Source organism: Trichinella spiralis (genome assembly GCF_000181795.1).
Source record: "Trichinella spiralis strain ISS 195 chromosome Unknown Scfld4, whole genome shotgun sequence".
Taxonomy (NCBI): domain Eukaryota; kingdom Metazoa; phylum Nematoda; class Enoplea; order Trichinellida; family Trichinellidae; genus Trichinella; species Trichinella spiralis.
The window spans coordinates 4,608,181-4,620,524 of record NW_003526943.1 but is presented as its reverse complement, the minus strand read 5'-3'; the positions used below and the strand labels follow the sequence as shown (position 1 = coordinate 4,620,524).

Here is a 12,344-nt window from a genome sequence, read left to right as displayed (position 1 = left end):
GCATTAAATATATCAGAAAAAGCATCGTCGAATTTCATATTTATATAAGTACTTGCACATCATTATATTCATACTGTATCAGCGTTCCGAATTTACAGATTTCGAGTAAAATTGCTTTTGGTGCTGATGTTGATGTGTTTGAAGTGGCATTTTGAAGATAAAAAAACTTATATGAAAACATGACGCACAAGAATTTCGCATGTAAGCTTTGAAATGTGAACTGTTTTTAACATTATCCTTCTTCTATGTATTATTTATTATTTGTTAAAAGTTGCAAATTTGAGTGTATAATTTAAAATAACATTTGTTTTGTTTTGTTTTCAGTGATAAAAAACTGCACTCTTACAGCTTATTTGCACTATCATCCAAGAATTATAATTGCACATGTTGCTTGCTTTACGTTTGTTTATCAATTGTGTTTATCGTCTGTTTTGCCTTGCATGCGGTTCTTGAAAGGTCTTATTCAAAAATGAGTGACCACACACACGTACTGTGCGCATGATGCGTTTAATTTACTGACAAGCTGTTTGCTTTTATAGATTTGGCGAAGTGGTTGTTATGGAAGAGGAAGAGTAGTTGTCTAGAACTTTTTTTAAATGCCAGAAAAGTATGTTTTATTTCCCCGTATTTTTCTATAAAAAAATTGAAGTTTAGCTGTGATAAGTTTTGGTTGTTGTTTTTATTGTCACTTTGTTAGCGAACTGATGTGAACACAAGTTGTCTTCGATGAAAACATCGACAGTTTGCCAAGATCTACGTAATCACTTGAGAGGAAAATTAAGAATAAGCCCCATTCGCTGATATTTATAAAACTGGTGCCGTTTTTTGTGTTCTTTAATTATTTCTTTATTGTATTGGTAAAAAATGACCAGTTTTTTTTCGAAGTTTGCTTCCAACTGCAAGTGCATGAAGAAGATTTATGCAAGAGTCCAGTTTGGTTGGTAGATGTTGTGGTTGTTAGCTTATCTCTTTTGATCATTTACCACGTCTATTTTTATGCACATGGTTCTCTTTGCTGATTGATTTTTTTGCTGAATTCTGACTTTGTTTTCCGCTGGCCTGTTTGCGTTCTCTTTGCTTACACGAGAATATTTGTTTGTTCTACATAAAATTTTGGCCCACATTTTCAGTGCACATTGAAAATGGAAATATTGGATAAGAGAGCTTTTACTCAGCATGCTTGCTAGGTTTTGTAGCGTTTCAAAATTTTCTTTTTTACAATATTTTAATCTGCAATGACAGATCCACTAATGAAGAATTTTTGAAGTTGTTATTCTTATTATGCATATTAAATGTTTTTAAAACATAAGCAGCACATGCTTGCTTCAATAAGTAATGTGGTTTTGAAATTTTTCATTTGACAAACAGACCTTTCCAAAGACGCACGTGTGGAGAGATAAAACACATGCTAAATTGGTCGTCAGTATTGTTTGTTGTCCTTGTTTACCGTTACTTAGAGGCAATAGTGGCGGCGGTTAGTCATTTGAAGCAGTTATGTGTTATATGAAAAAGCGTCGCACTGAATATTGAGTCTTGTTCTTGTTGTTGTTGTTGTTGAATAGTAATTAGAAAATTTAAGTGTTGGTAAGATGAAGCTCTGCTTTTTCGATTTGTTGCTAAAGCAGCATAATTGGGCACAGCTGTTTGCATGAAGGTCACCGCCGATCGCGAATTCGAATTGGGAACATTATACAGAATTTGTCACTGCTATCAGTATTCTCTCGTGGTTATTTTATTTGATCATTTTTACTTTTTTATCTGCTCGAGACTGAAAATTGCTCGAAAATCTCTGAATGTTGCATTTGGCAACAGTTCGATTCTTCAAGTATGATGTTGAATTGTTGTTTTTCAGTTGAACAGTTTGCAAAGTAACTGGAATATGTAGGTTTTCCAAATATGTGCTATAAATGTAAATTAATGCCAAAAGTTAATTTGTTGAATTGATTGAAATGTTAATTCATTGAAATCAAAAACTTACCGCTTATGAGAAGAGCGTTGAGAATTGTTTCAAATTTATTTCTTGAAATGATAAGCTGTAGATAGCGCAGTTGGTTGTCAGTAATTAATTATTGAAATTATAAAATTAGTAGAATACTTTGTTTTTTTGCTTTGTTTTGTTTTGTTTGGTTGGTTAACTTTTTCAGGTGATGATTGATTTATGTGAATTTGTTTTAAAAGCAGTTGCTTTGTTGAATGACAAATTTAATCGCACTTTTTCAGTTTGTTTCTACAGTATCTTTGAATTATATCAGAGATGAACAATTAGGTTGTTAAGCAACTACAGTATGCAGTGTGATGTATTTTTTTAAACACTTTTATAGTATATCAGCTGTGCTTCTGATTCACTTTTCAAATATTTTGTAATTATAATTTTTTATATGTATATATTTTTTTTATAAATAATTCCTGACGGTCAACTTTGAGCTAATGATGAAGTTGTGTTATTTTGAATTTTCTGAAACTGTTGAGAAATTTAAGCGATCATGGAATAGTTTTTGAGGTGACAGGTTTAAATTTTTGAAATTATTATCATTAACATTGCTGTAAAATATACAATTGCAGCGCTGAATAGAGATGCTGATTTTGAATGTTTTTTAAAGCAGTTTGTGTATTATATATTATATGTGCATGCAGTAGGGTAGTAATAAGGGCGACTTGTTTGTTCCTCTCGCATTGGGAAAAATTTTATGCAAATCTCACTATGTCCATCCACTGGATCCCAAATAAATCTTTTGGATAGTATATCCGCTCCCCTCCCCTCCGTCTTCTCTGTAAATTAGACGTATCAACGCCCCTGTAGTATTTGTTCATAAGTAGTTATTATTAGATTGTTGTCTCCGATTGAATGGTGATTTAAATTAGTAGTTGCGTTGTAATTTTGAAAAACTGTATGTCGATTGTTTGGATTCTACTTTTGTTTCACTGTTTAGAGATGAATAGTCAGTCACAGTATTTTATGTTTCACAATGGGGAACGACCAGCACTTTCTTCTCCAGCTGGTCCTCATCATCACTTTGGTGCAACGGCCGGTCATCAACAGCAGTGGGATTGGTATCGGAACTGTGTTGATGCGGCTACAGCAGCCGCTTTTCCTTTCTCTGCCATGGGCACCGCAGCCACTGACCGTTCTACTCAATTTATTCTGCCGAACCTGTATTCCAGTTTTAATCAGTCGCAAACTGGTCCCACGTTAGCAGTGCCAACTAAGGACAATGGTTCCTCGGTTTGCATGTCTACTGCCTCGCAAGTGTTGCCGGGTAGTATAAGTAATCATCATCCGCATCCCAATTTGGCGACTGCGCAGCGTCCGGCTGCGAATTTTCCGATGCCGACTCATCTGGACCAGACAGCCTTGCCTTCGTCCATGTATTTCCCGACGCCTACATCGGTGGCAAATATGCGCTCGTTCGGTGGCAATGATTATGTCGCTTCGCATGTTGGGCCACCGCCAATGTTTGGCACCGGAACGACGATGTTAGATTCTCAGACGGCAACGATGGCAGCGCTTGCCAATCATTGCAACACAAATTTCTACGGTGCTGCCGGTGGTTACAGTTCACAGGTGACCATGCACAACGCGTGCGTCAGCATGCCACCGGCTGGGACGCCGGTTGCTGTCAATTCTCCAAAATCTTCCGCTGAATCTCCTTCAATTGCAGTTTTACCTCAGCACGTCTTGCAACACCAACACCAACAACAACAACAACAGGTAGATGACGTGGCGTTGTTGAAGCTGGCCGCATCACGAGGCCAGCTGAACAGCAGCAACAAGACCGCGTTGGATGTCTACTCGCAACAAAGTTCACGCGATCTGTCGTTCAATAATTGCTTTTTGGGCAACATGTTGCGCGATCAGCAGCAACAGCATCTACAATCTCAATCCTACTGCAAATCGACCGCATCTCCACAATACGCTTTCAAACCTGCCGAACAAACAATGCAAATACCTTTGTCCGCAGATTTGTCTCGTTATGCAGCCGCAGCTGCGACTGCTTACGCTGGTCCTACTTCGACGCAACAGCTGGACTACCTCTCCTCCACTGGCGCTAGTACGAGCGCTTATTCGGAACAAAACACCTTCGACGCTTACATGACTCGTACTAATGAACAAAATTCATTACAACCACCTCCAAATATGACCGTACATGAGATTTATAGAAATGAAACAATTCAGTCTCGTTTATTGGTATCATCTACGCAACAGCATCAACAACAACAACAGAGACCAAAACAAAGACGTGGTGGTGGTGGTGGTGGTGATAAAGCGAAACGTAAAGAGCGGGAAATAGCTGAAGTGGATCAAGCACTTGATCGGCATTTGTCCATGTTAGCTAAACGAAATGAAGACATGCAACAGCAGCAGCAGCAGCAGCAGCAACAACAACAACAACAACAACAACAGCACCATCACCACCAACAGCAACAACCACCACAGTTAAGGCCTGTCAGTCGGACACAGTTTGTCGAATCGTTGGAGCAGTTGAAAGCGCCATTGGTGCTTGTTATACCTAACTCGTTGTCCGCTAATTACGAAGAAGGGCAGCAGCATTTGTTCCAACAGACGACGAGTCCGATTCGTTTTTCTCCAATTCCTCCCGCGTGTTCGCCGTCGCAGTTCATTCAGCCGATTCCAACAACAACGACTGCTGGACTACAGCACCAAGATGAATTTTGGCGAAGGCACAAGGTGAGTCGTTTGTATCTGGTCGATCCGTTGGTGGAATTGAATCGTAACGACTCATCGCCGGTGAGAAAGCCCAGCATCAGTAAGGTGCCGGTATACAAGAAGACCCAGAAAGTGACCAACGAGACGAGCAACGACGTGGCGTCGATTTCCGAATGCGGTTCACCGTACAGTTTTACCGAAGAAGAGGAGAAAAGTGGTTTCCCGAGTTCAAAAGTGTCGACAAATGTTCCTACTACTAGTAGTAGTACTACTACTAGTAGTGCTGATATGGCAGCTTCTCCGGCGGTTGTCGGTTTGCAGGAACGACTGATCGAAGACGAAGTGAAACAGAAATTGTTGAACATTTGCACGTTGCATCCAGAATTGAAAGGTATTGACGGCAGCATCAGTGCAGCGGCGACAGCATCTTGTACCAACGGCGGCAGCTCGACGAAAAGTGGTCGAAAGAAGAGGCCAAACACGACGCTCAGCACGTATCCGGTGCCACCGCATCCATGCGAACCAGCTTGCAGCAGCACTGGATCAGTTTCACCTTCGATCTCAGCAGACGGCGGCGGTGCTTTGCCAAGAGTGATACTGCGCATACCCAAAGAACGGCTCGGTTCGTACGAACCGACCACATCTTCCACGTCATCGCCTTATCCGGTTGGTGATGAAACGGTCGATTTGGAAAGCATTATGGAACCGGGAAGATGCTTTTCTGCTGCTGTTCATAACAACAGTAACAGTAGTAATGAAGGCATCATTCAAGCCAACAACAACAACAACAACATCGGCAGCCCTTTGAACAGCATGATCAATTATTTACCTTCACCGTACAATCCGACGCCGCCTTTCATCGACCATGTTTCGATGCTCGCGACCACCGTTGCCGGTGCTACGGCTGCTTTAACAACAACTGCTACAGCAACAACCACTGATGTTGTTATTACCGCGGCTGCTGCTACTAATACCGCAACCAATATTTGTACCAATACCGCTACGACTACTGCTACAACTTCTACCAAAGCCCTTCCACAACTGCAGCCTCCTCCACTTTTACCATTACAGCCTGTTGTTATAGATCGATTCGATGGTACGAGTGAGAAATTTTCATTTTATTCCTTTATCAAAGTGATATAATATGATAAATTGTGAAAGAATAGGTTTTTATTTGTTCGACGACAAAATAAATCATTTGGATAATTTGTAATTTTTCAATTGTAGATGTATTTCACGAATCGAAAACGGAAAACTCTTCCGATTCAGGTATTGTATGCGATGCCAAGATGGAAAGTCCAGCGTACGGTATGCACAAAGATTCGTGCATGACTGACACGAACGCTTCGATGATGCTTGTCGCACCGAACATGTGCAATTACGCGACCGCTTATCCGACTTTGCAGGCTGCGTTCGCGATGAGCAACAACAGTTTGCCGAAAACTGGCAACACCTACACGCCGGATATGTACGCGCCGTCCAACCAGGTAATTTTTCAAAACACATTTTGCAAAAAAAAATCATCAACGTTACTGATAAATTATATTAATAATTTTCTCGTCTATTTCTGCGTTGTAGGAAGTGCCTTGATCTCTGTCGCTCATGGTTGCATCAGTGTTTGTGAAATTGTTGTTTCATTGCATTTCTTCGAACCCCAATGCTTTACATGTTTGGAAAGTCCAACAAACACTGGTGTGAACGGAAAGCGCTAAACAAAATAATAAATAAAGGCGGCGGCCACTCCCGAAATTGTGTGCATGCCTGCCTCTGTGTGACATACTACAGTAACGCGGGGGGCCAGCCGTTTGGCACGAATGGTTTCTTCTCCAAAACGAAACAGTTCAACTTCATTGGAATATAAAATAATTTTGTGTCTGTCGTCCATTTCGACTTGGCGCTCTGAATGTTGGTTTTTCGCTTTGTTCTTTTTACCCTTTTATCGGTCGAATTTCGCTGCACAAAATTTTTACGCGCCAAGTTGAACAGCGAACATTTTTCTCTTCTGCGCTCTTCTTCTAGTCGAAGCTTTCTTCTGTCTGTTTTGAATAATGGAAAAAGCTGACACTGTAAAATGAAAAACAAAAAAACCAATGACGAGACTACTTTCTCTCAGCTCGGTCTCGTCTGTGCAGATTATATTATTCATTTATTTGTGTACAAAAAATATGCTTTGTTCATATTTTGTTTTTAAAAAAATTTATACATATTCTAGTGCGGTTCTGTGCGAAATAAAACTGACCATGTTCCATAGAAACGTATTCTTTTTCTTTTGTTGAAAACTACACTTCAAACTGCCGAAAGCCTGCTTATGTATATATATAATATAGGCAGCAGTAGCAGTGTGCAACAGGAACGAACGCATACGCTTCTAGCTTCTTGATTGCTGTTAGTTGAAATTCAAACGATCAATTTTCTTGAAAATTATAAACACTTTTACATAAAGTCACGTGCTTTTTCGCAATTAAAAAAACAAATGTATACGCCAAAAGAAATTTATTCGATTTTAAATCTCTATTCCATGCATAAACGGGAAACAATAAGCTTGGATATTCCATGTATGGATGATGTATGCTGCACCTCTTTTGACGTATAATTTACCACTATATATATGGATATATAACTGTTCATAATAAATTCTACAAAAACAAACCCAGCGAAGAAAATAACGATCGAAACCATAACATTACCATCAAATCTTCCTTTTTTGGCATGTTGACAAAGCCTCTATCTGATTTATGCTGGCAACTGAATCTTGCGTCCTTTCAGCACTATAAAATGATCGTTTTATTACATGATTGAAAAAAAACACTGTTTGTAATTATTTTTCATCCACTAAACAAGCAATCACAAGTTATTTTTACCTTATGTTTGAACTTACTTATCAAAAAATTAACTTACAAAAGAATTACAAAAAGTCGCTACTGTAAAGAGTAATTTTAAACTAAATAACATTTTGAAATTCTTCATTTTATACATACCTCGAGTAACGTAGAGATAAAAGAAGTCAGCGTATAAAATGGTCTGAACGCAACCAGAAACAATAGCAATTGCATCGCTGAAATTTTCGTTCACATATCGGTAGATCCAATTCAGAATGTAGAGTGCACGATATAGACCCAACGCAAACAAATAATGGCTTGTTATCGTCTCAGCTTCGCCAGTTTTTGACAGCATAAACAACTGGGGCAAAATAGCCACCGATTCCAAATAAATACTGAATGCCCACAACACCTAAAAATAAACAACTCGATTAGCACATTCTCAATATACACATATAACGTTTAAACAAAATTGTAAAATTAATTAAATTAGACATTATTAGCACAGGTAAAACATATTCTATTAAATTTAATCAATTTTAAGTACATGTAAAAAAACTGAATTTCAAATAATTTACTGCGCAAAATGTATTATTCAAAAAAACATACAATTCATTACTCACCTCTATAACAGAAAACTGATGATTAATAAGAAGAGCCAACAATAATGAAGGAATCACAAGAAATTCAATTCGAAAAGTGTCGTGACTGCGATGATATGTAGCTTTGAACTTGAAGAAAATTAAATACAGTGTCGCGTACGTAACAGCCAGAAAAATTACCTAAATGCAAAAAAAATAAATTGCGCCAAACTTAAAACTAAATAAACTTCAATTCATTTATCATTAAATTAATATAAGATGAGAACATTTTGAAAATTTATACATTTACTTTGATAACAAAATGTAAAACAAAACAAACTAAACATCATCAACATCACACAATTTATTTGTTTAGCATAGATGATCAAACCAAACACTGAAATTTACTGAACTTTAAGCTCTCCACTTGTGCATAAAATTAAAAACCAACATCTAATTAAGTAAAACAAAATAATTAACTTAAAACTGTCCTCAAGCGTGCAAACTAGAGTACAAACATAAAGAAGATCGACACGAACACTTACTTTCATTACTGCATTGTAGTAAGAATAAATCACCGTGAAGAGATCAAGATATCTAGTAGAAAACACCAGTGCAAACAAAATTTGCGAACGTCCCGATATACCTTTAAATGTAAAGTAAATTTAAAGTTGTACAAAACGTTACACTGAAAAAAATACCTGCGCATGATCGCGTTTTCCAAATCTTAATTAGTAAGATGAGAATGGCAATTAAATGAGACAGATCCCCAGAAATGCGAAAAATGTTCATTGCTCTGGCAAAAAAAACAACTCAACTCAACTTAATGACACAATTCAAAATTAGGCCACGTATGAAGATGAGAAAAATGTACAGTACAGTATATACGACAATCAAGTTTAATGGATTGAAGAAAACAGAAAACAGACTAAAAATTTTCATTAAAATAATTATGCAAGTATTATTTGCAGTTAGATTTCTCGTTTATTAATAAAATTTTAACATTTTCTTGTAATTTTTACATAAAATTGATTATGAATAAATATACGTGAAAAATTTGTTTTCCAGTTGATAATTTTCAAAATTTTCAATACAGAGTTTTTAATGTGTATTTACTTGTTATTTTGAATCTCTACCATAAATTTATAATTTGAAACAGTCATATTTTATAAATGTCGGAAAACATGACGCCGAGCTGAAATCTGAACTTTATTCAGGCAATTCCGTGCCATAAACCAAAGAAATTATTATTCTACGGATCAAATAACCATGATACCTAGAAAACCAGACATGCAGTCGACCATTAGATTGGGAGCGAATAATGAACAGCCAAAACTGAGCAGCTGCTTGTTGAGAGGTCCACCTGTCTGCCCAATATATGGGTTGCAGAAGCAATATTAAAAGGATTTTATTGTTGTTGTGCAGACTATTACGTTAGTTGCGATTACACTATATAAAAACTGCATGTTTGTATATGTATTTCGATGTAAACTTTGCTGTGTTCAATAAAATTATCTTAATGAAGTTGTCACTCTTATAACGTTTCTTAAATCAGATGGAGCAAGCCAACTCTAGCCACAAGACGCCAAAGGCGGATGACTAGTGGAATGATTAGCAAAACAGAAATCCACCAAAACTCGACCCATACTGGACTCGTTACACTGCGATATAAACTTGTCATATTTAAGATACACATGTTTTGTTTATGAAATTTACTTCCCAGATTTAATTTTGAATGAAACTGTTAAAATTGTAAAATTCATTTTAATGCTACCTGATTTCTGGTATTTTAAACAGAGTGTAATTTATGAATGGAAAAAATTTCGATTTTCTTTTCAAAGTCGTTAAATTTCTTTCAAGTATTTTTTGATACATCAGAAAATTTGCGAACGAATCACAACATATAAGAATTAATATTCAATCAATCAATCAGCATATGTAACAACAGATTTAAAAACAGCTCTCCATTTGCTTCTATGTACTCGATTAAGTGAACCCCCTTTTATCCTCCCTTTTAAAATACCTTACTGTACTATTACGGTAAGAGGTATTAAAATAAGTCAGGTGCACAAAACAATTTATAAATTTAAATTACAGTCTGCCAATCGTTGCATGGTGTATCTCTTACCTATATATATATGTGTGTGTGTGTGTGTCGGAATGTTACAGTTTGAAACGAATTCTTAATATAGTTCTTTAATTTTAAGCCAAAACAAAATGATAATACAGAAAACACTTCAACATTTGAACTAATACATGCATGCTTTGGTTACTGGAAATTTAGTTCTTTAAAACTAAAAATTTAATTTCACATTATTCGTTAGGCTAAACTAATTTTCAAATCATAAAAACACAGCTATTTAAAATAAATATACATCCCCAGTAAATTGCGTATGATCGTGTTTCAAATTCTTCGTAGTGCATATCTTTCCAGCTGTTGGAGTGAAATAAATAGTTCGACCAGCATCAACAGTATCTTGTCCAAATTTTGAGGATGTTTCACTACAAAGAACAAAAAGTTATATTCACAGACATGTAAAATAATAAGTTAATGATCAAAACATTCAATGATAGTTTGCAGTAATGTGCAGGCCATATATTTCAATAATAAGTATTAAGTTTCCCATCAACAGTTTTCTTCAATAATGTTTTACGAGTTGCAAATGAAAAAGAAGTAAGTACTCACGTTGTTCGCAATTTTCGATTGAAAAATGAAGCAAGCAAAAGCATTTGTGCGCAGCCGGAGATAACAGAAATTAATTCAAATCGACTTTCGACGAAATATCTGTATATCCAACTGAACAAATACAGCGTACGATATGTCGTGAAACAGTATAAAAAAGGACGAATGGTCGAATGTAAAAAGCCGGATTTCAACACCATATATAATTGTGGAACAAGAGCTACTGTTTCTAAGTATATGCTAAAGGTCCAGCAAATCTAAAAAAAACACAATTTACATATGATATTATAAAAAATCAACCAATATAGAAAACAACAGCATTCTGTTTTTTCATATTAATTAAAAATACTTCACTTTAGAAAATAATCAAAACAAACGGCTATAACACTAGGAACACGCAGAAGCAGTTTTAAAATAAGCAATCGCAATAAATGAACGCAAATGTCATTCTTTAATCATGCAGCTAAATCGATGAAGCGAGAAAACAAATTCGTTCTGTCTTGCTTCTCAGAAAAAGTAAAATAAATAACACGAGCTTACCTCAATCACTTCAAAATTGTAATTTAAAGTCAGGGCCAAAAAAAACGATGGAATGATGAGTAATTCAGTGCGAAACAAATCTTTTCCATGATCATAAGTTGAATGCAGTTCAAAAAATATTAAATACACAGTTGAATAGGAAAGCAACAAATATACCAGCTATAAATAGACAACACATTTGAGAAAAGTGATAATAAACAGCATGACTTCTAATAAAGAATAATAATTTTATAAGACGAAACATATATTCATCTATATCTATTCATATGCATTTAAACTGAATATAATAATTTAACAAACAACACAATATACCTTCATAATTGTATTGTAATATGAATAAAAAGCGACCAATAAGTCAGCATATCGAGTGGTAAAAACAATTGCAAATAATATCACAGATGATGCAGAGACACCTGAAAAATGAATGCAAACTTAATTAAAAATAACTTGCAATAGCAATGCAATTTTTACCAGCGGCAGATTTTGTTTCCCACATTTTCAAAAACAGCATAAGCAAAGAGAAAAAGCGAAAAGCATTGCCAGTTACATAAAAGTAATTCATTTTTCCTTCTCAACTTAATTCGTTCAGAAAATTCGGCTGCACAAATACTTTCAAAAGCAATTCACAAGCAATGCTAATTTTACATTACAGTGCAGGATGATAAGTAAGTAGCAGATTAGAAATGAAAAGATTTATAATCTTCAAATGATAAAAAAGGCATTAAAATAATTTTTGAATATATTTATTGAATATGCATTGCAAAAAATTTTAATATTTTTGATTTTTTCTATATAGCTAGCTAGTTTAATTGCGTTTTTTTCATTGACTGGTTTGTTTTAATACAACTTTACTTGACGTTCACTATTGTCAGACAACAACAACAACGCAATTATTAATATAATGACAGATTTAAGCTTCAGAATTATACGAGCTAAACATGTCACTGTGTATTTAAATTGTTTTAAATCAAAATACACCATGACATATTCAAATATAATAGTGGTGAATCCTTGATAATTTGGACACTCACGGACCAAAATTATTGCCCAGGTTC

At 35.7% G+C, this 12,344-nt stretch overlaps 3 protein-coding genes across 3 annotated transcripts; 1 reads left to right on the top strand and 2 right to left on the bottom strand.

Annotated features, from left to right (window-relative positions):
• Positions 1 to 2,890: 2,890 nt before the first annotated feature.
• On the top strand, positions 2,891 to 6,917 carry Tsp_01130 (hypothetical protein). Its single transcript, XM_003376906.1, has 7 exons — positions 2,891 to 3,545; positions 3,714 to 4,186; positions 4,436 to 4,912; positions 4,988 to 5,408; positions 5,595 to 5,762; positions 5,894 to 6,153; positions 6,879 to 6,917. Exons 1-7 carry the CDS (start codon positions 2,891 to 2,893, stop codon positions 6,915 to 6,917), a joined length of 2,493 nt encoding a protein of 830 aa, XP_003376954.1.
• Positions 6,918 to 7,399: 482 nt separating this feature from the next.
• Positions 7,400 to 8,858, bottom strand: Tsp_01131 (ER lumen protein retaining receptor). The gene is made up of 5 exons (XM_003376905.1): positions 8,768 to 8,858; positions 8,612 to 8,712; positions 8,109 to 8,267; positions 7,645 to 7,897; positions 7,400 to 7,434 (listed from the first exon to the last, which is right to left on the bottom strand). The coding sequence occupies exons 1-5, from the start codon at positions 8,856 to 8,858 to the stop codon at positions 7,400 to 7,402; spliced, it is 639 nt and encodes a 212-aa protein (XP_003376953.1).
• A 779-nt stretch (positions 8,859 to 9,637) lies between these two features.
• Tsp_01132 (ER lumen protein retaining receptor 2) lies at positions 9,638 to 11,785 on the bottom strand. Its single transcript, XM_003376904.1, has 6 exons — positions 11,737 to 11,785; positions 11,602 to 11,702; positions 11,290 to 11,448; positions 10,753 to 11,006; positions 10,442 to 10,568; positions 9,638 to 9,727 (listed from the first exon to the last, which is right to left on the bottom strand). The coding sequence occupies exons 1-6, from the start codon at positions 11,783 to 11,785 to the stop codon at positions 9,638 to 9,640; spliced, it is 780 nt and encodes a 259-aa protein (XP_003376952.1).
• Between the last annotated feature and the right edge of the window lie 559 nt (positions 11,786 to 12,344).